The sequence below is a fragment of the Oreochromis niloticus genome, linkage group LG14, assembly GCF_001858045.2.
Source record: "Oreochromis niloticus isolate F11D_XX linkage group LG14, O_niloticus_UMD_NMBU, whole genome shotgun sequence".
Classification (NCBI taxonomy): Eukaryota; Metazoa; Chordata; class Actinopteri; order Cichliformes; family Cichlidae; genus Oreochromis; species Oreochromis niloticus.
This window is the reverse complement of record NC_031979.2, coordinates 14,166,147-14,194,028: the sequence shown is the minus strand read 5'-3', so window position 1 is coordinate 14,194,028 and position 27,882 is coordinate 14,166,147. Positions and strand designations below refer to the sequence as shown.

The following is a 27,882-nucleotide window of genomic DNA, read 5'->3' as shown; positions in this document are numbered from 1 at the left end:
TTGCACATGTCTCAGGAGGGATTTTTGGTTTCTTGGCTACTGCTTGGCAACTCGAAACTTCAGCTCCCTCCACAGATTTTTCTGTAGGATTGAGGTCTGGAGACTGCTAGGCCACTCCATGACCTGAATGTGCTTCTTCTTTAGCCACTCCTGGCTGCCTTGAATCATTGTCATATCGGAAGACACATCCACGACACGTCTTCAGTGTTTTGGTTGAGGGAAGGAGGATCTCAACCAAGATTTTATGTACATGGCCCCATCCATTGGCCCAGATGCAGGGAGGTCGTCCTGTACCTGTAGCAGAAGAACAGCCTCAAAGCATAATGTTTCCACCTCCATGCTTGACTGTGGGGATTGTTTTCTTTTGGTCACACTCAGGATTTCTCTTCTTTCTCCCAAGCCTTTTCTGATCCTATAACCTCATCATTTAGATGTTCACTGGCAAACTTAAGACAGGCATGTACTTGTGCCTTATTTAGTAGGGGACCTTGTGGGGACTGCATGATTTCAGTCCATTACAGCATAGTGTGTTACCAACAGTGATGACCCAGCTGCCTTCAGATCATTAACAAACTCCTCCTGTGCAGTTTTGGTCTGATCCACCACCTTTCTCATAATCATCTTCACACCATGAGGCAAGTCTTGTATGAAGCCAAATTTTCCAGTGACAATAGTATCGTTAGTATCCTTACAGCCAGCAGGTGGTTAATAATGATGGGGACCTTTGCAACTGTCTTTCTGTATCTGTAGATCTCAAAAGGCTACGGAGCTTGACAATACATCCTTGTCTTTGTCTGTCTGCCTGTGTACTATACCCTTGCTTTCACTGCCTAGGGTTGGGCGTATAATCCTAAAACACTATCATGATTTTGATTAAAACTGTATTCCTGGCATATAAGGTTTTTCTTTTCCCCATTTGCATTCCTATCCATTGAATGCATTAATTATCACTTCATCAAACAGATTCTGATGTGAGTCATGCGAACGGTTTAGTTAGTTGATGGTGGGGTACGTGGGATGTTGCGCCTCTGCTCTTTCTCTCTGAAATAACTGAGACACTCAGTTTTTTGAGGTAATAGTTCCAAAGTAAACTTAACAGTGCAGTTTCAGATTTGGGGATGTGGACTATTTTTGTTAATGTTGTTAATAATATGAAACTTTAAACACACAGACTGAAACCGAAAAAGTGCCACATGATATGTTTCATCCCCGTTTGTGAGATAATAAGAAAAACACTCCTGTTGCATTAAATCTGGATTATCTTTCACTATGCTACATTTGTCATTTATGACCCATTTATGTAGGCTGATCCAGTGTAGCAAGCGCAAAGTAGTAAAAAGTCCCTGTGTGTGTGCGCTTCTCTCTGCCTTTACTTTGCTTCCTCTTTGCTGTCACACTTCCTCTGTCTGCTGCTGTCTAGTAATTACTGGAATATGCTATGGCTTAGAACAATACAGTCCCTGGTTTAATGTAATGGTGGCCATTCCATCCCTGAGTGCATAAAAAGGTCCCATAGTCTCCCCCAGCAGATTCCCATAAACACCTTCATTCATGCACATCCCCCCGTCTGTCTCTCTGCTTGCTGCTGCCTCTCCATGGCTAAGAGAGTCAAATGGGAATCCATTCTGTTATTGATTTCTGTGGCAGGTACCTACCATCCATTTCTGTCCTTCTGTGTATGATTTGTCACAGGGGGCATGTGATAACCAGACATGGAGTGAAGGACTGAAAGAAAGGGGCATTAACATAATCTAATGAATGACTGGAGAAGGAGACTCATTTTTGCCCCTTTAATTTAGTCAGGGTCTGCCTTCCTCCTCTCCTGTGTTCCTGCCTCTGTCATGTACTCAGATTCCAATAGATCTGTGAAATAGAGGACATTCTGGGCTTAGCCCCCCACCCCGCACACCCCCTACTGGGTGCACTTCAGTACCATTTATTGGAGGAGGCTTAGGCAGCCAGGGTCGAGAGAAGAGCACAAAAACCACAGAGGCCGTGTGTGTTGCATGAGCAAAGCTGTGGGCAGCACCATGTGTACTGGTTGGCGTGGGAGGCAAAGAGGAGGTGGTGTACTAACAGGAACATTTAAGTGCTGTTAATCCTGGTGTGCTGGGAGAGGGCTGCCTGTGAGCTTTAATGGTGGGCTGCTGTTTTACACACACACACACACACACACACACACACACACACACACACACCTACATCATGCCTCTCACCCACGCACTCAGGCACTGAAACAAATACTTTCACTTAACTTTCATGCCAACAGTATGTTTATTGTGAGGGATGCAGGTGAAATGCAGCCACAGGTTCAGTCATTAAAAAAAAGCCTCACATTTCAGGACATAGTGCAACATCACCAACTATCGATACAGTTTTCCTGCTCATGTAGGGTTTCTCCTGCTCTCTTGTTGTTTATTTTTTATTTATTTAAGCTCTTCCTTCTTTTAACTTTGGGCTTTCCTCTGTATTGATTATTTTAGTGAGCCTCATTGAATACCAAGGCAACAGTACCAGCCATCTTTTAAACAAAGCAGAACCTTTGTTGACCGATTTATCTCTCCGTGGTTGGCAGTGTTTTTCAAGAGAAACTAAAATTTGGTATTTGTACTTTCACTCAAACATGCTGAGAACGCATGCTGCTGCTTTGCAGTTTCACCCTGTGTCATGTGAACGCAGTCACACTTCCCTTCAGTGTCTTTCTTTGTCTTTCTCAAGGACACATTAGTAATCATTATTCATGGAGCAGATAACACTGCCCCCCTTTTTCCATTGCTGGTCATAGAATTGAAAATCAATTCACACCTAACTGTCTAACCCGATAGTCAGACTGCTGTTGGCATGCTGCTACAGGTACCAGTGAAGACATTATTCAATTTGAGGACGCAGATGGTAAAGCTCTGAAATGCAATGGTATCATCCTTTTAGTCTGTCATAAGATAAAAATATATACATTTCTGACCAAAATTATATTTTTTGCAAATTAAAAAAACAACCAAACAAGTAAAAAACAAATAAACAAACTACCATGGCTTACTGTGCAGTTCTTTAAATGACTGCTTGAGGCTGACACTATAAACTATGATAGAGGAAAACATAGATTATATGCTATATAAATGCATATAATCATGCATCTATATAGCAAAATGGTTATGCCACAGTCGCACTGAACAAACAGTGGCTGGAGATCACAGCAAGGCCAAAATTAGTGTGACTGTGTGCAATGAATTTTGTGACACTTACCTATGAAGTGTTTTTACCAACTTATTATTGTGATACCTGTATATAAGTTGGGAAAAATACAAATATGTTGCTGCTTGCGCACATAGAAATTCATATAAAGAACAATGGCAATCACGCATCTCCCTGCTTTCCTGGGTGTTCGGCTGCTGGTCTGTTCTTCACATCTTCCCTGCCACCAGCGTCTAGACCCCGGGAAGTCCTGTCCTAAATCCTATCATCGCTTGGAGTCTAATCACCAAATACATTAATTGATTTCTCTATCTCAATAAGACGTGTTCTGTCTGTGTTTATAAATTTAAAGCAATTATTTGCAAACCTTCACAAATCTGTCTGAGAGTGATTGCAATCAGTCTGAGACAGATTGTTGCTGTTTGGAGACAGGTTGCCTCTCACAAGGCAATCACCTATCTATTGAAAATCAGCACCCAGAGGCTGAGAGTGTTGTACGATGAACTTGTGGAGGACCAGTTGCTTACAGCCACTAATTAAAATCAGTTGTGAATTTAAAAAAATTCAGTTCAATCACTAATCATCAATTTTCTTGTTTTATCTTATTTTTAGTTTAGTGTGCCATTAACTAACCTCTTCATGACCAATGATGTTTTTTTTTTTTAAATAAGTTGCTTTTTAAAATTGTATTAAGACTTAAAGTTATAAGAGGGAACTCTGATTGAGAGGTGGATGGTGACATATGGAGCTATAGTTGGTAGCTATATGTAAGCTAATTTGAGCTACTGAACCGGACCTCTGAACAGCGTTTGCCACATTTTTGTTGTTATTATCTCTTAAATATCATGGATTGCCGTGTGGTTAAATGCCACAGACTGTGCCCAAGTCTTATTAAAGGAAATTCTAGTATAAGTATTAATTAGAGCTAACAGATCTGTACCTTGCACCCATATTATGAATGGATGAAGTTTGCTATCCACACTTGCTTGTGTTAGCTGATGACTCAGCACTTTACTCTCTTGTATAAATGCAGTTGCTTCTTGTTCCAAAAACACAACATGACTGCAGCCAAAATGCTTAAAACTGGGTTCAAAATGGCATATGGGTATTTTATACACAGTCTATATTTTTATTGGGCCCTTTTGCTTCAGGGTCTTCTCCTTTGCTAACACAGTGACACAGCATAATTCTTTGTCCTGTACTGCACCCAAAACTCACCACAAAGTCTTTTCACTCTCTCCTTGCTTGTCAGGACTTTTCTTTACTCTCCAAGATGCCAAAGTGACACTAACTTAGAAGAGTTCTCCCTGTTTCTTGGCATAGTTGACACATTTGGCCTAGAAGGATGAGCTGTTTTCAGAGCAGAGTACACCACAGTCTTTTTATGCAACAGCAGAGCACCTCTTGTTCTCCATTAGCTGCTTACACCGACCTATTTACTTCTCTGAGATGACCTCAAACACACACAGTGTAACAGGACAAGACGTTCATCTTCTGAAGAGAGGGAAGCATAGTGAGAAAGAGATGCAGAGAGGAAGCAAAAAAAAAAACAAGTAGAGAAGGAAGGGACATTACTTGGTGTTAACTTCAGAAATGTTGTGGCCGTGAAGCAAAAACAGGACGAGTCGTTCGCTTTATGTGAGGAAGTGAGATGAGCGAAAGATGGTCTTTTTGTCTTTTCATCAGTGGAAGTCAGCGCAGAGAGTGACATCAGAAAGATACAAAGTTCAAAACTCTTTCGCTGTTGATAGGGTTGATAGTTGATAGTTGTTATGAGGTGTTTGTGCTGATATGGATTATGTCCAAACATAGTGCTGTGCATTAAAGCCAAATATCTCCAATCTAATCTTGGGGGTGAATTTGCTGGGTTGTCGTTGGCTGCTGGGAAGATTGAAAAGTGTCTTGACTGTTTTCCACTTAGGATGTCGGGCTTCAGATTGTTTGGAGATGGACTTGTAACCCTTCCCAGATTGATGGGGAACAGCAATTGCCTCTCTAGGTTCTCTGCCTTTTCTTGTTAGCATTGTGTTAACACACGCATGAATGCTTCAGGCCAGCAAAGTGATCAATCAAGTGCATTTGATTAGCAGCAGCTGGCTTCTGCTTACTCTCTTAATTCCTATGCAATCAGTGAGGGTGTACTTAGTTATTCACATGACTGGATAGAGTCATGTGAATAACTTTGTTTTTCATATGACTATTCTTAAATAAGACAGTAACAGTGTTTCTTTTACACATTAATGATTAAGTAAATGTAAAAATGGTGGTATTTTTTTCTTATTTTAATCATTTGGGACAAGGTGTTTTCCTCAATCACTTTTTCACTCTTTATTTTTTTGTTTAAATTTCTTCCTGCATTCAAATTGTGTAATCGATGAAGCCCCTGTTTCCCATGTAGGATTACTAGTCTGCAGATACAGATCTGCTGATGTCATTAACTGTAATCAGAGTCCATGTTGTGACCACACGCCCTCTGCGTTGATAGGAGAGAAAATAAGATCACCTTATTACGTGGCAGCTTTATCTTTATTACATATTGGAAGGCTGAGTATTAGCAAACCTGAAAAGAAGTTTCTCCATGGTCTCTACCTACTCCACTTTTGCATGAGTGCATTTTTTTCTTCTTTGTTTTTTTGGCCCACACACTGAAATCAAGCTTGTGTATATATTATTAATGTAGTGCTACTACAGGAAAAACTGTTAAGATCTGGCCGTGATGCTTAGATTTTAGGCAATGAAAAATACAAGTTGTTATCTTCTTAATTCTAAAAGTGCAAATTTGCTACATTTAATTGTTTTTTATGGCCTGAGTAATGAAAATTTTAACATCCAAGTGCTTTCATCCAACATCTTTTTCTGGATTTATTGTTATAGATGCCCAGGTTCAGATCAAAGTCATAAAGCCTCTGTCTTGTCTTATCCTTTGACTGTCCTGCTGAGGGCTTTCAGCTGCTCTTGTTCTGCTTCCACTCAGCCATCCATATTTAATGTGAGCATGGCAAAGTATTCCAGACAAAAACGAGGAGAGGAGACACAGTCCCCATGTCTGAGTAAATTACACCATGCTACACATCTCTGCTTTTTTTGCTTCCTTCTCTATCTGTCTTTTCTTTTTCACTTACCCTCCCCTCGAATAAATGGTAGTTTCAACCCCAAAACACTCCTCCCTCAATAATATTTCAGGAGGTCGCTGGGTAATGGTAGCACATGTGTTGTCTGTTCGCTCTAATCATTATAACCCCCCCCCCCCAGCCCCAATATCAAAATTCCTTCTTCTTTCTCCTTCTGGCTGTTTTTTTTGTTCCTCTTCCACCCTCACCTCTCATGCCCCCTTTTCAGTCTGTTTTTGTAAATCTGGGAGAAGACAGAAAGATTAAGACAGAGGGGGGAGAGGGAAATGTTTCATCAGTTCAATGCTGATCTGCTGTAATGACTGAGAGACAGCAGGGGGATTATTGTGCAATATTGTCACGGGTGTTGTCAGGGTACCGGGTAATATAAAGTGACAATATTGCATGATAACCTGCAGTTCATTACAAGGTCACTGGTGCTATTAGGAAGGAGTTGGTCCTGAAGGATGCACACACATTATTGTACATTATTAATTGTTGTAAATGTTTGTATTTGCTTGCGTCTTTATTCCTGTGTGGTAAAACAGCCCAACTTCCTTGGAGGTCAAGTCACGATGTCAAGTTGCATCTAAGCATAGGGGTGACAGGATCAAAGATTTCTTTTACACCGATTTTTCAACAGAGAAGTTTGCTCGGATAAAAAACAATTTTCTCTTTGTTTGCCGACTGTTTTCGCCACTTACAGTTAATTAATAGCGTGTTTTCTGGGTGCTTTCAACTAAATAATTATGGCAGATCCCATTAACTGAGGGATTTTCTCGTGAACATTCATTAACTTTGACATTCTGCTTTTCTCCGAAGGTGATGATGATCCAGCCAAGCTCAGATCCTCTCTGTCTCAGTCATTCACGCGCATAGATTTTCTTTTTCGGATTCAGCGAAGTGCTAAACGTTGCAGACAAAACACTTGTTTTCACTGGCTGGAGAAGGTGAAATGAGGCTGCATTTGCTGCGCTCCGCTGACTGCCATTGGGTCAGACAGACAGTCATTCAGCCCAGTTTAAACTGCAAATGAAGGACACATAATTAGGATAAGTAGGAAGACGACACGGGTTCACCGACAAGCTGCACGTCAACAAACAAAATTGAAAACAGACACAGATACACGGGAAGGGCAGACACACACAGCTCAGTCGGCGTTACCTCCTTTAGCCCCTCTCCGCTGACTGCGCCCTGCCATGTCGTGCCGAGCCGTGTGTTGTGATGTGTGGCCTAGTGTGGCTAACGGAAGCACATGTGTTGTCTGCTAACTCTGATTAACGTAACAGACTACAATGCCTCTTCTCTCTCTGGCTCGCTTTGCTCTCTGGCTTGCCCGGCTGTCCTGTCTCCACCTCCTGTGTCTGGACTGTGTCTGGGTTTCAAAACTCTCAGAAGACAAACCAAATGATCAGATCCTCTTGGCTTGATTGTACTGGTGTCATATAATTACAATGCACTGTAGTCTATAGTGTAAGCAATCAAAAGGTTAAATCATAAAATAGTAATAAAGTGCAGGGCCTAGGACAGTTTTTGGAGATTTATTATCACTCTCAGGAGATTTCCTGTCTCACAATCAGTTCTTGAAAGGCTCAACTTGTTGTAAAGGCAACAGGTCTGTATGTGCAACAGTGTAATATTTATGACCGTTTGATGTGCAAGAATGTCCATTATGGAATGGTAAATGAAACTCGAATATAAAAGCTGATAAAAACTGTCAGATATAGGTCTTCTTCTTCTTATCATTATTTTTTGGTCTTTAACCTGCACATGTTACATGTTAGTAAGCTCATAATATTGTAATTAGTTTGACAGTCGTTAAACCAGTTCATCAGTCGATGACCTCCATCTTGCACTGGTGTGAAACAGCGACAGTAAGAATTAGCACCAAGTGTGAGGCCATGCTTCAGGAAAAAAGGACAAAAAAGTGGAGTTCCCACTCCAGGTCAGGAATGAGTGGCTGCCCCCAGGTGGAGGAGTTTAACTGTTTCACAAGTGAGGGGAGAGTGCCGGACGGATTGGTGCTTGATTGACAGTGATGTGGACGCTGTTCTGTGTTCCTGCACCTTGAAAAGAGCCAACTGAGGTGATTCTGGCATCTAATCAGGATGCCTTCTGGGCTTAGGTGAGATGTTTTGGGTGGGTCCTACCAGAATGGGGCCCCAGGATTGACCCAGGATTGAATCATTCAGCTGTTTTGGGAACACCTTGATCCAACGGCCAGGGTGGAGGAGGCTTAACTTTTCTAGAAGTGCTAGAAGATGGATGGAAAGCCACCTAGCTACACTGAAAGCTAAGCACTGAGTCACTTCAAAAAAGCAGAGTGATTAACTCCCACACAGCCAAAGTCTTCAAACAGGCACACAAACAGAGTTCAATGAACACAGCTAGACCTCTGCCCGCTGTCTGCTCCTCGGGCTATGGGTTTTGTTGTGTGCCGTGCCATGCCATGCCGTGCTGTGCCTCGCCCAGTGTTTGTATGTGATGTGATGCGTGGCCGAGCGCCGGTCGAGGGGAGCCATAGGTGATTCTTTCCCTGCCGCTGCCCTTTCCCTGCCTCCACCCAATGGAACACGTGAGATAGTCAGCTAGGCGGACAGGAAAAGGAGGGCCAGGAAGGAGAAGACATGCAATCCTAGACAGCATCCCCCTGTGAGCCCCACTATATTATCTTTCCTCTGTATTTATTTTTACAACCTGAGAAGTACCCCTCCAACACACATTTCAAACCTCTCCTTCCTTCCTTTGTCTCCTCTGCTCACTTTTCCCTGATGGATTTGTGACCGTTGCTGATCATTTCAACCTCTCTTGCCTATGTACACACATTTGTGTGTGTAGGGGTGAGTGACTGTGGATTCCTCAATGTTAATCTTCCATATAGGCACACACAATCCAGATACTGACCCCTAATCTTTGACCCTATTTAGTGTGGGGATTCAGCATTCCTGATTTGCTGTGGTGCACATTTTGCTGAAGTGATCACAGTTATCCTGTGATGGAATATTTTTTATCCTGATGGGAATGCTGTCATCCAGGTTTACAGTGTCCTCGTGTACGGGACACAAGGGCGTTACTGATTGCTTTTGAAAGTATGAAAATGATGGGAATCATGTGCTATGCTATGGCCTTTAAGGTCACCAGGTCTTTGATTTATTTTAATTTGTCCCTTGCTGTGCTTTCATTCATCCACTGTGCAGATCCGCACCCCCCCCCCCCCCCCTCTTCCCTGGTCCTTCTGGTCACTCTCTTTTCTCCTCTCTGCTATTCACAGCTCCCAACCCCCTTTTGTGCATTTTCCTCTATGCCTTGTGACTGCTACCACCCCTCCCTTCTTGCTTTTCCACACACATACAAACACACACACACACGCACACCCACGTAAGCTGAAATAGAAGAAGATATTCATTCACAGAGGCATGCACATGAGTGCGATGGTCAAGGAAGTAGGAAATATTCATGCACATGCCCACATCTACACTCACGCACTCACTTAAAAACACGCACGCACTCCTCATGTGATGTGTGCGGTGCGCCACGGGGTCCAGATGAGTGGAATCTCAGTGTTGGCTCTCGCTACACTGAGCGCCACAGGGGGTCTTTATCGTCGCGAAAATCAACAAAGCTGCAGTCACGAAGTGCCGTCTTGATCCCACTCGCACACAATCAGTAACACGCATGCACACCAGCGACGGACAAACAAAAAAATAAAAAGGGAAAAAAGAATAATCCGAAACACAGAAAAACCAAAACAAAAAACGTGCTCACGCGCACGAAAAAGTGACATAGCTTTGAAACCCGCCCCCCAAACATTCTCATATTGTCATGCGAAAAAAGAAGAGCACAGTCGGGCAGTGTTTTCTTTAAAGTACACACACTCCACAAGCATCCTCATAATGCCGCTGTCCAAAAAAGAAAACAATTTTTAAAAAATTAGGAATAAAAAAGCCAAAAAAAAACCCCACGGGTGAGTCCCTTAACTACTTAATCCCTTCTTTAAATGCTTGCGTGATCCGCCATGTCTGTGATTTCACAGACAGACAGAGGCAGAAGCACGATGACGTGCCAGATTAGCAGATAGCAGAGAGAAAGCATTTGTTAGATTGAAAAAGCGAGAGAGAGAATTGAAAAGCGAAAGCATTTTGAAGGATACAGGTACACTTGCCTTTGTTTTTTTCCCTCTAAATCCACCGCCCTTCATCATATCACTTGATTAAATCTAATCCTAATGCCCCTAATCCCCTGGCACCCCCCCAGCCCACCCTCCAAAAATGCTTAAGTGCCTTGTACCCCAAAATAACATTTCTAACATGACATCTCTTTCAGTATTCTATAATTTCTGCTCCTTTATATATGTGCATGTGGGTTATATTTTACCTTCCAAAATTGCACAACAGGGTACGTGGCTTTCAAGTACCGAGGATTAGCGGAAAATAAACTGTTTAGTCTGTCTGTCTGTGAAAATCTGCAGTGGCCTGCTACAAATCTCTGTTTCTGTGCACTGTGTGCAACCTGCACGCTGCACCAAAAGTGTTGGCCTCACTTGACAAATACAGTTAAGGAAAAAACACGATTTTCTTTTTTTTTGTCAGATTTTGGCTAAGCTGATATCGACTGGTATTAGTGTCTGTCTAAGTACTATGAAATTGCAGTACGACAGCCAAAGTTAAATTTAAGGTTTAAGAAGACCAAAACAAGCTCGTCTGAGCCTTTTGAAGAGTCCGTTGTCTGTTGCTCAAGAGACAGATTACATTCTAGGTTTCCTAAAAACTACATTTCAAAATACATGAAAAAGGTATGTTTTTTGTGTTAATTTTTGTGGAACATAAAAATCAGAGTAATGTAGTGATCGTTAAAATGTGTTCAAAATTTAAAACTGACAATCATTCATCTCATAAATCACGACTATCGCATCAATGTCAAAATTTGCAGTATTTCACAACGCTATTATGTGTGAACGCAGACAGAGGTACATACTGCTGTGTATGTGTGCTCACTGCATGGGGCTTTTTTTGTGTGTAAGTAGCTGCATGCCTGTTGGACCAGTTTTGGTCACGGAAAGCATGCTTGGGTGTGTGAATGAACATGAGGGGGTATGCTGTGTATCCATGTGTGCGTATCTGATGTCTGCATGTGTGTACGTGCGCAACATGAAGGGTCCGTGTTCGTGGCAGTGACCCACTTCTGGTGTTTTGACGAGCCAGATGGGTCACGGCAGCTGTAGCTTAGGAAGCAGAGTTGGCCTAGGGAGATGAGCAGGAAGAGAGGGAGGGAAAGGACAGTTGTTTGGGAGGAGGAAGAAAGAGGCAAGGACAAAGTGGAAGGAAAACTGGGGTAAAATGTCAGGAAAAGGAATGCCGGAGTGGCTGTAAAAGGAGAAACGAGTTGTGAAATATTTGATCTTTTTATTAACAAGACATGCAGTGAAAAAGTAAAATTATTAACAGGATAGAAAAAGGGAGAAGAAGGGAGTTTTTCCTTCCCACTGTCGCCAAGCGCTTGCTCATCGGGGTCACATGATTGTGTTATTGTAAGATTTTTACCTTACAATATAAAACACCTTAAGGCCACCATTTTTGTGATTTGGTGCCATATAAATAAAACTGAATTGAATTGAATTTATGTTTCTCCTCCCTGCATGATTACAATGACCTTTGCACAGAAACACATGCATGCAGACAGTCAAAAAGTCATCACGTACATTAATTATGCATCTTGTCCTGGAAAGACACTAACCACACACACAGAACGACCCCCACCCTGTCGTTTCCACTGGAACCCCAGCCCAACTAAGTGTTTCACATCAGGGGAGAAGTAATAGCACCATGTTTAATTGATGGAATATAGAGGAATTCTGGTGATAACGGACTGTAAACGTGTTGCAAGTCACATAACACAGGCTACAGTCCTCATACCAAATAGCTGTGGAAACAACCTGTACATTCAGTTAAAGTATAAGTGATCAGTCAGTGGTTACTGACTGAGAACTGAGACAGACACACAAACACATACATAGCTACTGCGCTGCCAATGCACCCTGAGGCAGTAATGCATGGTTTGCATAATTTTGAACGTTATGTAGGCTGACTAGCAATCTCTCTTGGAGCAGATATGTATTAAACATACATATAAAACACAGGGTTCATTGCCTGAGTAATTAAACCAATGTGGTAGAAGTTTAAGAGCCTTATGTGGTCTGAAATCTAATGTTTTAAACCACTTTGGCAACAGTCCAGCATGCTAATGGAGTCAATCAAGGGACAGAATGAAAGGGAGATAAGAGCGAGAGAGAGAGAGGGAGCTGTGTTGTGTGCACTGGAGGACAAAGAGGTCTGGTGTGTAGAAGAGAAGCATCGGCTGCTGGCATGAAACATTCAAAGGGCAACACGACCTTTCTCCCCTTCCCCCTCACTCCCTCACTTTTCCCTTTCTTTTTCTGTCACTCGGCAGTTTTAATGTGTCGCCTTTCTTTCTTTCTCTCCTCCTGTCAGGTGTTTCTCCAGGCGTCCGTGCCCATGCCAGGCGTAGTAGTCATGTGTGAGCGTGTGGAGAGGTTAGGGTTTTTTTTGCCATTTGAGCACTAAGTGAACGTGTCAGTGCCCAGGGCAAGGGGTCTCCCCGCGGGCCTGAACTCAGTCACGGGAGCACACAACCCACTGGTGGTGCAGACATTCTGCCCTCAGGGTGTGTATAAATGTGTGCGTGTGTGTGGTTGTTAATGGTGAGCGATTGTGTAAGTTTCCTGTTGGCCTGTAAATGCTTATATGACTAAATTTGACTTTGTATGTGCCGGTCTATGTCTGCGTCCTTTGTGTATACCATGTACATGTTTGTGCTTGTATCAGGGTCGGTTTTAACGTGTCCGTTTGTTTTGTCAATGTCTGCCTCCGCCTTTCATCTGCCTCCGTGCGTGCAGAATGTGCTTTAGACTGTTTGAGCAGTGTGAGAAAGCGTCTGTGTGTGTGTTTGTGTGTGTGTGTGTCTGAAACCATAGAGGAGGCACAATTCAGCCCTCAGGTCACTTAAACACTGTGTATTGCCCCCTTGTTGTCTGTCTTCATGGCTACGTCATCATTGCTGGCATAAAGAACTCTCTCACCACACCCACCCTCCCACATGCACGCTCAAAGACACAAATTTACATGCATAAGCATTTTCCAACAAAATATAAACCGTACTCTCACACACACACACACTTAGTAGTCTTTGCTGTATCTATGCCTGCAGGAACCACAAGGACATCTGCACAGTAAACACTAAACCCCCCTGAGTCTCAGTCCCAAATACTGCTCACAGTTGCACGCTCTAACTCTCCCCGGATCTCCCTGTCTCTCTCGCTCTAACAAATACACTCACAAATAGATAATAGGCCTGATTCTCCAGAGTGCATTCTGTGGCAATATAATGTAATAGGTTGTCATCTTGTGGAGCTTTTTCTCCATCCACCCACATAATACACTCCCCCCCTCTCTCTTTCTTTTCTGCCTTCTTTGTTTCTTTTTTCCCCCGTCAGCCTGTTCGTAGACCTTGATCAGGCCAAACACCCAACAATAGGAACTCTAAAATAACATTTAGTGAGCCCATTAAGGGCACTCCTAAGTAATTTCAAGCATCCAAAAGCACAGGGGATCGTGTGAAGCTAAGACGTGAACATACTTTGCTTAAAATATTTAGGAGTGGGAATTAACAAGTGTGTGTATAGCAACGTAATACTGTTAGATGGTGAATATTGCAAACATCATACAAACTGTATGTCATCTGATTTAAGTTTCTGGATCAGCTTCAGTAGCAACAGTAGAGCTGTACCCTCAGACTTCAGGATTGCTGTGTCATTAATCGCTGAGCATAATGAGCGCATACAAAGTGATCTTCTAATTGTCTGTCTGTGTGTCGTGGCTGCTGAAAGACCGACTCCCGCTGTCTTGATGACATGAGGCAGATGCAATCTGCACCTTTACCTGATATGGATTGACAAGGTGCTAACACAGAGCAGGAGCACTCTGATAGGTGGGCACAGAAAGAGAAAGTTGATTGTGGCGGTTGCAGAGACAGAGAAACAGTGCCTATCTTGATTAACCTGTCACCTGTCAATCATTTGTCATGTGATGAGCACTTTGCCATGATGGTGTGTGTTTTCTTTCAATCATGCCGACTACCCTCGCATTCCCTTTGACTTCTGTCTTAACTGTAAAGAAGAAAGAAACACAAGGCACAGAGGAAGCAAGAGATAACAGGACTGGAGATCATTTAATTAAACCCTTCTCAGTGTCTTTCAGGACTTTGAAGCAATGGCTTCCATTCTTTTGATCTCTGTCCTATTGACTGTCTTTTCATGTTTAGTATCTTTGCATGTCTTTAGACGTGTTTGTAGATCATCTCAAAGGACAAGTAATGGAATTTCTAGACACTATTTGAAAGCTGTCTATAGTCATGTGAAGAAGACAGTTTTTGGCAGGACTGTACAGTCCTGTTAAAAACTAAGTACACTTTTAAGCTTTTAGAAGCTTCTTTATTGGCAAAAACTTTTTATCAGCCTCTCACATCATGTTGAAGGACCAGTCTTCTTTACAATGCAGCTTTAGTTCAGTGAGGTTTCTGCATATTTGTTGATGCACAGCTCTCTTAAGGTCCTACGAAGGTATTTTAATCAGGTTGATGCCTGGACTTTGGACCATTGCAACACCCTGATTCTTTTCTTTTTCAGTCATTTTGCTGTAGATTTTCTGCTGTGCTTGGGATATTTGTCTTGATGCATCAGCCAGTTTCAGGCCAGTCTTTAGCTCTTGGACAGTTGGCATCATACTTTGGCCTACAGAGGAGTTCATGGTTGCATCAATGACTGCAAGGTTTCGAGGTCCTGTGGCTGCAAAACAAGCTCAAATCATCATCCCTCCACCTCTTAACAGTTGGTGTGAGGCCATATTTCATGAACACCTTTGTGAACTTTAACATTTAACTTGCTAACTGAGGTCTGTAGAGTCTGCGATGTAGCTCTTGGGTTTTTGCAGTTTCTATGAGCATTGCAGGGTCTGATCTTGGGGTGAATTCGCTGTGATGTTCACTACTGAGAAGATTGCAGGATTATGTTAACAAACACCTGAATGCACCAGAGCAGCAAATTACCAAAACCTCTGCTTCTACAGAGGTCCTCACACTTGATTCTATGTACCCTCTTTACTCCTGTGCAAGAAGTAAGGTTGTACTTAATTTTTCACACAACCTTATAGAGCCCAGTCAAAGCTCTCTTTATCACATGCTCAAAAGTTAGTTATTATTCTCAAAGTAAATTAGTGTGTATTTATTATGGAAGTAATGTAAATGATGATTTTTTTATATATATAACTGTATATAATATCAAAAACCACCATCTATTTTGCAAGGAGCTGTACTAATAAAATAATAACTAAGGTTTACTTGCCCTGCAGTCATACTTTAACATAATTTTTCAAAATACACACAACCAGTGAAAATATACACTTGTTTCAAATGTCCTGTTTTACCCCTTAAATGTTTATTACTTTACCTTTTTTTCTCCTTTGCTCTCTCATGCTCTGGAAAGGAGGAGTTGAATAAAATGAGACTGAAATAAACTAACCACTGCCTTGTACTACCATGGATTGTGGGTCTTGTGTCAAAATGGGGGAAAGGTCACTGGGTTCTTAAAGCAAATGGGTTAGTTCACTTCTGAAGCAAGAATCTCCACAGTAATCCCTGTGAAAGATAGATGTCTAAATGTGTCATTGCAATCACAAAATCACTAAAATATCACAAATAAATGCGAACACCAAATTTCATTGTCATTACTTTTAGATAGTGAAAGTGCTCTCAAATTAATAGATCGTCAAATGGGTAAAAGCAATTACTTAACCTTTGAGACTTGACCAGAATAATCTGTTTTGTACACTATTGTACTCTCAAGCATGCCATCTTTGTCTGCAAGTTTATTTCATCTTGTTTACATCATGTAGCAATTTATTTGGAGCTTTCTGACATGGGAGCTGACAGCATGCCATCCAAATATCTGTTGCCTCGCTGTAACATGTCATCATAAAGATGAAAGCTCAAGGGATGCAATCTTATCCCTCATAAGCCTGAAAAAAGCTTGGAGAGAGTACATTGACATGTACAGAGAAAGCAGGAATTATTTTAGGAGAGAGGACAGACATCGGTGAAGACAATATCTGAAGGAGGGATCAGAGTATCTGTGCATCCACGACTTTGAACCGCTGACAGATAGAGTAAAAATACATTTTTGATACAGTGGTTAAAGCAGATTTTGATCAATAACAGGACCTGCAGTTCACAGTCTGATTGTGTTTAAGAGTCTTTGAATGGTTAGCTAGCTTTAGCTTCCCCATACATGATTTAACCCATTAATATCATACTTTAAACTCATCCTTAGTTTGATATCGGACAAAAAATGATAGATTCCCAGTTTATTTGCATAATATATGCTATATACAGGGTGTATCAAAAAGAATCATCTGGTTTCAAAGTGGTTTAATCTCGCAGTTGTTAACGATTGACATGAGTAGAAAGAGGAGATTCATGAGTTCCAGTGGTTCCTGCTAGTTTCAGTGACTGTAGACACGCCCCCAAAACTATAGGATTAGTTTGACTCTCGGTATGGACATACGAAGGGGTCACAATGAGTACTTATGATCAAAAGTTTTGTATGTAAATTTTATATTCAACCATATATTTTGAAATTTACGCCATCTTCTATGTCCATTACTTTAAAAAGTGTAGTGTGAAGTAAAAACGACTTGTAGACTTATAAAACTTGACTTACAAAGCAAGAAGAAACCAGTTCACCTTCACATACGAGAAGGACAGCCATCCATTTTCTTAATTGTTTATTTAATTCAGAGATGTGAGGGGGCAAACCCAGCTGTAATAGGGCGACAGACAGCACATGATTTCTACTTTCTTCCATATCTGTTAGATATAATAATGATATACCTAAAGGGCAATTAAATAATGTGATCCTGCAGAATTGACTGTCCACTTAGTGTGAAAGTGATCAGTGATGCAGCTAGTTGTACCAACTTTGTTACTTCCTTTGCTTTAAAATAAAAATTGGGGATTTTCTTCTTTTCTTTTAGACATGCCACCAAAGTGGTTTGGTCATGCTTTCGTGCTGCTATCAATTACACTCAAAGCGCAATCAAACCTTCTGATCGCATCTTTGTTATTTAAGTTCGTGTTAATACTCTAAATAGATAACAACTTGTTTCAAATTAAGAGTCAGCTATAGAGAGGTGCGGGTGTTAAAACGTTTTGTAAATAGTTGCACTCCATTTAGTATTTCCAACACCTTGTTTGTTTTTGCCCTCAGATGGAGCGCACTGAGACGGTATGCTGCTACTGCGGCGTAAGCTACCTCATCTTCCACGAGTTTCATCAGCTCCGCACCCAGCTGGCTCAGTTAGAAGCTGAGCTCCAGGACCTGAGAGAGACTGCCCAAAAAGAGAAGGCCCAGCGTGAAGCACTGGAGCTGGGCCGGGTGGAGTGGGAGAGGGCAGTTCGGCTGGAGATGCAGAGACAAGCAGAAGTCAGAGAGAGAAACACACGAGAAGAGCTAGAAGAGAGGAACCAAAATGCAGTCAGAGCTCTGAGAGATGAGTTTGAAGCAAAATCTGAGACTACAAGGAAAGAGGTGGAAGAGGAGTGTCGGAAAATATATAAAGAAAAAGAGAGTCGAGTTAGAGGAGAGCTGGAGAGGAGGAGCGACGAGAGAGAGAAAGTTTTGCGTGACGCACTTCAGAAGGCCAATAAAAATTCAGACGAGCTGAAAAAAGAACTCCAACAGCTGGAAGAGAGGTGAGGTTTGGAGGTGTCTGTACTTCCCATCACTGGTGTGAAATGATCGCCGTTGCCAGGTTTCGTGTGGGCAATTATCCCGTGAGTCATGTTATTCGCACAAAAACACAAAACCTCGACTCTGAGGCACATCAGCTACCCCGCAGGCTCACATGAATATGTACATCTTGAAATATATTTTGCTCTGTAATCATAACTTCTGCAGTCATCTTCCACACTGTCATCATAGCCCAGTGCCTGTTTTGGGCGCTGTTACAATGTGAGGATAATGAGCCAAAAGGAAAGTGAACTTTTTTTAATACTTGTGTTAAGAAAAACATACCGCCTTTCACTTTGGATCAGCAATGATGCAAGGGAGGGCAGAGGCTATTTCTGAATCAGGATGTGTGGAGGTGTTTGTTGGACAAAAGATATCCCTGCAGGTTTTGGAGCTTTGGAGTGTTGCTGCTTGACTGACAGCTTTTATCTAATTACCCCGTGAGCACTGATGAAATTCCTCCTTTTTTTCTGTAGTAGAAGAAAAGCAGTTTGATCTAAAGCATGCTCTACCAGTGCAAAATGCTTACAGGTGGCTGTCCAAGACCCTCAGATTTCAAGAGGAAAGATGATATTCAGTACTCACTGTCATGCGTTGGCACTGGACACTCACACGGAAGGAAGTTGATAGACAGTTTTCTCCATTAAAACCAGCTTTCTCGGCCCATCATTTATTGCTGTGCCTCTACCCGCCTACACATGTACTGTATCAGCTGCATGCAACAGGCTCCGGCATGTTTCCAGAGGGCTGTTGACAGCTATTCTGGGAAATGTAAGTGCACACCAGTAGTGGAGTTGCTTATGCTGCTCATAAATGTATAGCAGAGGGATCAGAGTTTGCAATTATTATAAAGACATACTGTAAATTAGTTTTAGCTAATATTAATCCCTAGTGCGTGTGTATGTGTGTGTCTGTGCTGCAGAATCTTGAAGACGATGGTAAATTTGCTGTTGCCATTTAATTTTTTTTTCCACTTAGTATGCTCAAGTTCAGGAAAAGTTGACATCATGGAGTTAGGGGAAGTCTGTTTTTGTGTGTGTTTGCACTTATCCGTAATATGGTGCACACACTCACACACAAACAAACAAACAGGTGGTTAAGACTCCTGCTGGCTCACTTACATCAGCCTTCACATTTTTGGTAATCAAATAGCAGGCGTCCGCGAACAAACAACCATCAAAGGCTCGCTTACGTTGCTGCGTTTATGGGAGATATGTAGGAAATGCTTTTAATGTTGTGACTCATGAGAAAGCTACGAACAGCCCAAACCATTAGAAGTCTGTGCTGTTAAAAACAAAAAACAATGACACGGTTCTAAAGCAACTCGTCCTGTAAGTGACTGACACACACACCTGCACGTACACCTCGCAAACCACAAATTACCGGTTTACACCATTAAATTTGAAAGCATGTTGTGGATCAACAGAGTTAAAGGGTCATTCATTAAAACACACGCTGACAATAAAAAATTCTACCATTAGCTCAGTTGGAAGCCATTCAAATAAAGGCCCTCCCACCGAGGAGTTTTCCCTTGATTGACATTTTTCTCTTTCTTGGCCTGTTTGGATGAGACATCTTGTACCTATTACTTGAGCATGAGTTTTGATGACTTCATGTAGTTCTTGGTAATAATGCTGTAGCGTTGCTCCACCCACCTTCTGCATGATCAGATGCAGAAAGTGGAAATGTGTGGTTGTTCTGCAAGAGCCTCTTTCAAGCCAAGATCTACTTTTAAAGTCTCCCAGTGTCTGTCAGCCCAAACCACGTATTTCATGCGCACACAACACACAAGATAGTTCTTTAAATGAGAAAAGTGGAAACCTGTTTATCTCCTAGTCAGTAGGAGCTGACTGGAAGCCTTAGGCAAGCCACGAGGTGTTCGTTTGTCACTGTGAATCTGAATTTGATCATTTGAATGTGAGGAAAAAACCACACACACAGCATAAATAGGATGCTCTATATTACTATAGTCACACCAGAGGAAACAGTGAGACTGCAGCATGATGAAAGTCATTGTGACTGTGCGCAAACTTGGTGCATTTGAAATGGTTGCATCAAAGATGGGGGCAAGGTTTGCGACCACTTTCAGTTAGTTGCCGTATTTAAAGTTGATGTTTCAAGATGGTGAAGTTGGCAATTACATGTAATCTGTGATAATAGCCAGTTAACTGTGACAAATCCGTGAAAGTTGCAAATCTGTTGCCGTCTACAACAGATTTGTAGATGGAAAGTCTGTAACATTAAACAGAAGTTTAAAATTGACCATATACATTCATAGTTCAGCCAGAATCTCATAGACTTGAAACAGAAATTCCTCCACGAATGGTGACATAGTTGCTGCAGGACGGAAATTTATGGCTGACTCAGATTGATTGCAGTGTCTCGGCTCTCTGTCGTCAATCACCTTGAAAAGTTTCGATCGCAAGACCAGTTGGACACAGCTACATGTGATCATTTGCAGAAAAGAAAAAAAAAATGAGTGCAATCATCTGGCAACTGAAGGTTTATCCTGGTCACAATGAGGTTATCATGCTGTTTTTGCTCTAGTGTGACTGAACCACAAAGTGGTGTCAAGTTTATTTTCTGAAGAGGAATGGTTTTGTTCCTGACGTCTCCATTCAAAAAGGTGTTGCCCTAGATTTGATGTTATTGTCATTTAACAGTGTACGAATCTCTGTGTCAGCAGCAGAGATAACGAAGTGGAAAAGTGATATTACTTTGGAAGCAGTGCACCCTACAGTTGCATCAAATGACAAACAAACACACCTAGCTGGTCACAATGTTGGATGAAAAGTCAGTAAAGCACTTATCAGATTGTGACTAAATGATGTCAGAGCTCTGCCTGCATGTGAAGAAAGTTTCTGAGATCACAGCGTTCCAGCCTTCTTGACATCAGATGTAGCTTGCTTTTAATCTTGTTGACTAAACCAATCACTGTGATTACATATTTATCATTGCCCTGCAGCTCTAAATTAAACTCCTTGAGCAGGTCATTGAGATCTGTCAGGAACACTAAATCCAAAAGCTACTGCTGAATATCCTGCATGTTTGGAAAGCTTCAGAAGATTTAGGATTTCAGGCAGTAATTCGGTGAATCTTGCCAAAAATTTAACTCTGCTTAGCCGCCTAATGCCTGTGTGCTGCAAAATAACCTTCTCTGCATGGCTCCTGGCCTGAATGGAATACATAATCTTTGCTACAACATCCATCATCTCTGTCATATTTAAAATGTTTACGCTAAAGTGTTTACTCGTGAATTATACAATGATAATTAGGGAAGTCTGGAAAAGATTCACTTTGTTTATACAAAGCATTGAACCCACCAGTGCGACCTGGCATCACTGATGGAGATTAGCTTAAACTGAAGAGAAAAAACACTCGGTGGATTTCTCCTCAGCATCCTTTGCTTTTCCCTCATTGGTTTGTAACACTTTCTCAAGAAAGTTGTATGTGTTTGGAACCACGATTTCCCTTTTGTTATCAAAGTAACAGAAGAGCATGTTTATTCTAAATTCTTTTAAACAGCTTTAACATCCTTGAAAGCCTTTTTGTCCTTTTGGAAAAATGTGACTGATGCAATAAAATGTCATCATGTCAGCCTGACCCTTGGCAGTGGGTCTGGTAAAAAGAGTGTTGCTTACGAAGCTTTCAATTCCTAGTTGTTTTGCACTTTTTAGAAATGCCAAACCTACTTTCCTTCCTTTGCTCCGCCAAGCTGGCATTGCATACAAAACACATGAGCGTTGAAAGTTTTAAATTTATGTTTTTTTTGGTTCCATATTTGTTTGTCTACTTAGCTACCTAAATAGTTGACTGTGGACATCAATCAACCTGTCAAATTTAACACAGTGAATGAACTAAAGTGTACACACAGAAAACCACTAATAACATTTTCTCGTGTAGCTCTGGGCGGAGTACGCTGTTCATATAATCCGGTGCGCCTTATGAATGAATTCTGGTTGTGCTTACTGACCTCGAACCATTTTATGTGGTACACGACGCTCAAAAATCTGTTCAAAAATGTTTTAATATGACTTTGGTAAGCTACGAAGCCGCACCGCTTGATGGATTGTCGCAGCATTACAGCTACCGTAGTCAGGAGCCTCGCGGAGTAATCTGGGTCCAAAACCCCGTCCGCTTCAGGTCCCAAAGTCAAACGAACACTGCGGCATCACTGAGAGTTAAAAACTGTCTAAATTCTTTCATCTTTAATAAAATGATCAGCGTTGCCGCTTTACCAGGTGTAACAATTAAGTTTAACATCCAGGCATCCATGAAAACAGAATTTATTAAATTTAACAGAGTTAGAAGTTAGCAGGAAGTTAGCTCGCTAGTTTCCACATAAACATGATATAGCATGTTCTGACTGAGAGATTTCTGAAACAAAATAAAATGTACCGCTCTGCTATCACTGCCAACATAAATGAAGGCACAAAACTAAACAGCTGTGACTTTTGTAGGGTTACTGAAGTTGGACTAGCTGTTATATAAAGCGAGACAGCTATGTTAGTATAACATAAACACAGTGAGGCTGGAGGATGAACGCTAACCTTTTTCCACTCGATAAAAGTTAACGTGAGGGTTCCCGATGGTTAGGGACAAATGCAATCGCATGGCAGGATGCTGTAAACGGACCAAACTTCCGTCAGCAGAACAACTGAGAGAATCCATCCATAATACGAGGTTAGTCATTAATATACTGCAACAACATGGGAATAGAGCAGCTGCGAGAGAATTCAGCATTAATGAATCAATGGTACGGAAGTCGAGAAACTCAATACTAGCACGGTGTACATAACAAAATGCTCAGTGAGTGTAGGCTGAACTGATTGGGACCAAAGCACACTGGGAATTTATCATACTGAACGATTTCATTGTAAACATTCAGATCAAATAATGGATAGTGACTGTATATACTGTAGTACTGTAAAGTGTAAACAGAGTGTAGTACATGAGTGAAGTACATGTTCTCCCTGGTACTCTGGCTTCCGCCCACAGTTCAAATATATGCTTGTTAGGTTAACTGTTCATTCTAAATTGGCCTTAGGTGAATGTGAATGCTTGATTTACTGCTCACTACCTATTAAGTGTCCACTGGGAAAATTGTAAATACTATCTGGCAAAAACAATCATTAGTATATTAGAATAATATAAGGAAATACCAAGAAATTACAATATACAGTAGGAATGCCAAAGTCTGGTTTACGCTTCCAATATGGGTTGGTTAATGATGGATATTTTACTGTAATTTACAGTGTTTGTGTGTGTGTGTGTGTGTGTGTGTGTGTGTGTGTGTATACACCAAAGCCGTTGTGCTCATATGGCGAGCTGGGTTTTAGGGTGTCCGTATGTTGTTATTTGTGTGATAGACTGGTGAGCCAATCCCCAATCTGGTGTAAAGCTGATTATCTCTCTCTCTCATACGCCGTCTCTTCATGGAGCCAAAAACACATGTACACAACACACACAAACAAAAACACACACAGTTGGAGTCTAAGGGCCAAGGGGAGGACGTCAGAGTTCAGACAGAGGTAATGACACAGTGAGAGGCCAGCATGGGCCGACAGCAAGGGAGTCGCTTTCTTTTTATACAGATATGAATGAATGTTTCATGCCAGGAGGGTACTGCCTCTGTTTTAATACTGTTTTTCTTCTTGAGCCAGAACATAGACACGATCAGACCTCCCTGTACTGGCCTTCCTACTCCCACATACACACAAACTGAAACCAAACCCTCACACAGGTTTTTCTTTGCTTCTTTTGATAATCTGTTAGCTGTCTGATCTTGTGTTGGTCTGACAGGATAGGAGATTTTCTGTGCGTGTGTGTGTGTGTGTGTGTGTGTGTGTGTGTGTGTGTGTGTGTGTGTGTGTGTGTGTGTGTGTGTGTGTGTGTGCACGTTCAGTGGGAGAACCTGACTGGTAACGTTACAAAAATAACCAAAAAAAAAAAAACCACACCCTTCACACAAGCTAAACCTAACCGAAAATGTCACCTGTCTGACCTCGAGTGTTTTTTAACGATACGTGCGTTTGAATGCGCGCGTGTGTCTGTGTAACAAGAATGTGACAGAAAAAAGAAAGGTGAGAAAAACCGCCATGTGCGCAGTGCAATTAAACCTGGTTTTAAAATGTCACCTGCTACGCAAGTTCAAGCGCAAACAAGCTGGAGATGTTTTGGTGTTGATGAGTAAGATTTAAAAAGACAGAAAGGGAAAGAGATAAGTGCCGTTTTTAGGTCATATTAGTAACCAGAAAAGCGCGTCATATCCAGCTTTCGCCCAACGATGTCTCACATCGTATGTGGACTTTCATGTTCCTACGATCTACTTCTATCATTCAGACGAAGACAGCAGCATTTTTATCTCTTGTCCTCGGGACCACATGCTGAGGCAATGTTCCACATTTTTATTGGCTCCAGTTTAAAAAAATAAACACATTTCGGTCTCACAATAAAAAGCAGCTCAAAGAGATCTACAGATGCATCACCACCAAAACCCAAAGCTGATTACAGTCAAAAGTTTTTTAGCAGTTAAAAAAAGCTGTTAAAAAAAAGGAATACATGACTGGAACAAGACTGCATAAAGCCCTAAAAACAAACTTCAGCTTCCGTTTACGCACGATGTCCTTACTTAGTGACTGAGTTGGGGAAACTGCTACCGTGCATCGTTTGTGTTTGTCTTTGTTTAGTTTAGTTGTGCTTGCCACACAAGCATACACTTTGCCCCACATTTAGTGTGTTAAAGCTCACCTTATGGACCTTATTTCAGTTGTACGGTTTTATCAGGACATGATAATGAAAAGATCATCAGGAACTACAACCTCAGATGATCAACAACAAGTGAGATTTATTATTTTTAATGATATCGGGCCCAAAATGCAGAGGCAATGGAGTACACCCTATGAGTCAATCAGTTACCTTTAGCAGCAATAACGACGTAATTGTTTTCTGTGTGACTCAATCAGTGTCTCACATTGTTGTGGTGAGTGTTTTGTTTCGGACAACTTTTCTTCATTGAGGTTTGCAGGAATTTGTTAATGCGATGCTCTGCTGGGTTGCTGGAAACCCTACCACAAAAGTCTGACTTTGAGATGAGTTTGCTGGGACCTCAATTCCTGGTAACTGTCTAGAGTGTTTTCCACTTGTGGATAATCTCTCACTGTGGAACGATTTATACTTCCATATGTTTGGAAATGGCCTTGTAACCCTTCCCAGATTGATGGGCAAAACGTCTGGTTTCATAGAGGTGCTGACAAATGCTGATGATCAGTTAATCAAGTTACATTTGATTAACATCGCTTTGCTGTTAATTCCTGTGGGAGCAATAAGGATGGTTTTTCCACACATTGCTTCTGCATTTTTGCCTAATATTAAATAAATAATGTCACAGTGTAACATTACTTGTTGTTGCTCATCTGCAGTTGTGGGTTTTTTTTAAGAGCTATTAACAACCAGTAGATTTTTCACTATGTCCTGATATATAGAGCCTTAGAACTGAAAAAGTGTGTACTTTCTCTAATTCAGATTACATACCTAATGCAGGAGCTGATTGCACCTTTATTAATGTTCAAAATAGAACCTTTAAGGGCAGTCTTACAGTCCAGTACACATCCTTGATAGGGAGGAATGCTGGTTTGAGCAGGCAGTCAAGGAGGCCATGCACGTGAAAAGAGAATGACCATCTCTGAATCGAGGAGGGGGGCTAAGGGTACATCTTACACCGTGTTACAATGCTGTGATTGCAGCCATTCCCCAACTCTCTGTGAATGGTACTCATGACCCCTGATTAATGATCAGTAGTCTTTGATCAATGGGCTTTGATCAGTGGTTGTTGATCAATGGTCATGACAATTTGCATATTAATAATCAAGAATCTGACCTCCCAGCCCATTGTTCCTTCAGTGATGCTAGTTTCAGTCATTATGTAATGTACTGTTTATAAGACTGGGGAAACCTGCAGTCAGCTGAGACGGAAGAAGACACTTGGATAAGTGACAAAACGTTTCTTCCACGGAAAACGCTACGTCGAGATGAACAGAATCAACTTTTTTGGCATTTCCTTACCTGGATGACTGAGCATGCATCAAGACTTAGCTCATGGCATTGAAAGGACTGTCTGGGTTTTTTTATGCTCTGCTTGCTTCTTCCTGGCTGACTTGTCTCATTCTTGATTCCAATGCAGTGTTTTGATGTGAGTCTGTGTATACGTCAGTGCCCAACTGCGTGTACAATGCATTTACCTTTGCCTGAGCCCGCGTGTATGCGGACAAGCCTGCATATACTTGTATGTACCTGCAATTGAGAGAATAATTACACTTCCACTCAGTAACAAAAATTAGACTTGGCAGTTATGAAGAATGAATCATAAACATGTGGGAGACGTGCACGCACATGCACACACACACATATTCTATCTCACACATACACACTCTCTCTCTCTCTTTCACACACACACACACACACACATATACATATATATACACACACACACACACACACACACACACACACACACACACACACACACACGCCTGGGGCTGGATTACAATAATGATAAGACGACTTGCAGGTGGCAGAATGGGAGTGAAGGGGAGACAAATGATGGATAGCAAATAAAAAAAGGGATCCATTCGTAACAAGGAAGTATTTTGTGGGAAATTAGTTATGTGCTCACTCATTTGGTTTTATTTCAATTCCTTGTTTCCAGTGGCAACCACAGAAACAATACACAAATCCACCGTTTGCCCACACATATGTGTTAGGTAATATGCCAAGCCGTAATGTACAGAGTCGAGAAGCGCTCGCAGCCAGCATGTGAGGTATTAGCAGCGATCCAAGCTGAAGTTCACATTACCACATCAAACAGACTCTCTGTGTCTCTGCTTTGTCTGTGCTGTGTACATATTAGTTACACATTAGAGCTCTCAACTTTAGAGGACCTTTGTGCGGCTCTAACGTGGGCTTCAATTTATTGTGGGGCTCATGACAACACGATAAACAAAAAACAACTATATTACTGTGCGTTTCCTTGTGTCAGCGGCGCAGCCTCCTTCGCACAGACACACAATATGACAAGTTTATCTGGTAATCAACAAATCCTTGTTGAAGCAGTAGCATAGCAACACACACACACACAAGTGAAACAAAGGGATGCTGTTTTTGAGAACTGAAATATACAAGCTGGAAAAACAAATGCATTTTCATTTCCTATGGGTTAATTCTATTAGCTTCAAAATGATGTACTTGATTTGTGATTTCTACGTGTGTGTGTGTGTGTGTGTGTGTGTGTGTGTGTGTGTGAGAGAGACTGTGTGTGTGGGTTTTAATGTGTGAGTGCATATGAGTGTTTTGATGATAGCAATCACTGTTATGGTGTCCCTGACATGGTTACCAGATAAACGGAAAGCAAAATATATACGGACAGGTGTTCACACACATATATACACACAGCCTTTTCCAGTAAGGGATTATGGTTAGCTGATAAAGTATTGACAGAAACTGATTGACAGACCTTATTAAAGAGCTGTTAGTTATTACTGAAGCATTTACCTGGCTGCCGACAGGACACTATTGTACTTTTTAGCTTTAGAAACATGGAAAAGCTGAAAATGAATTGTGTGTGTGACTTTGTGTGTGTTACACTCCTTTTTTGCTCAAAGTAAAATGGCTTTGTGCTTTGAATGTCCTGCCATGCTGTTGATCAAAACAGTCTTTCAACTCACA

The 27,882-nt window shown here is 41.5% G+C and overlaps 1 protein-coding gene across 2 annotated transcripts in view; it reads left to right on the top strand.

Annotated features, from left to right (window-relative positions):
- lekr1 (Leucine-, glutamate- and lysine-rich protein 1) overlaps window positions 1–27,882 on the top strand; it is an 86,361-nt gene that overhangs the window by 3,876 nt on the left and 54,603 nt on the right. For both annotated transcript variants that reach the window (XM_005474532.4, XM_005474533.4), the window contains exon 3: window positions 17,638–18,122. In XM_005474532.4, coding sequence (XP_005474589.1) covers window positions 17,638–18,122 — 485 coding nt within the window. The remainder of the gene's footprint in view (window positions 1–17,637; window positions 18,123–27,882) is intronic.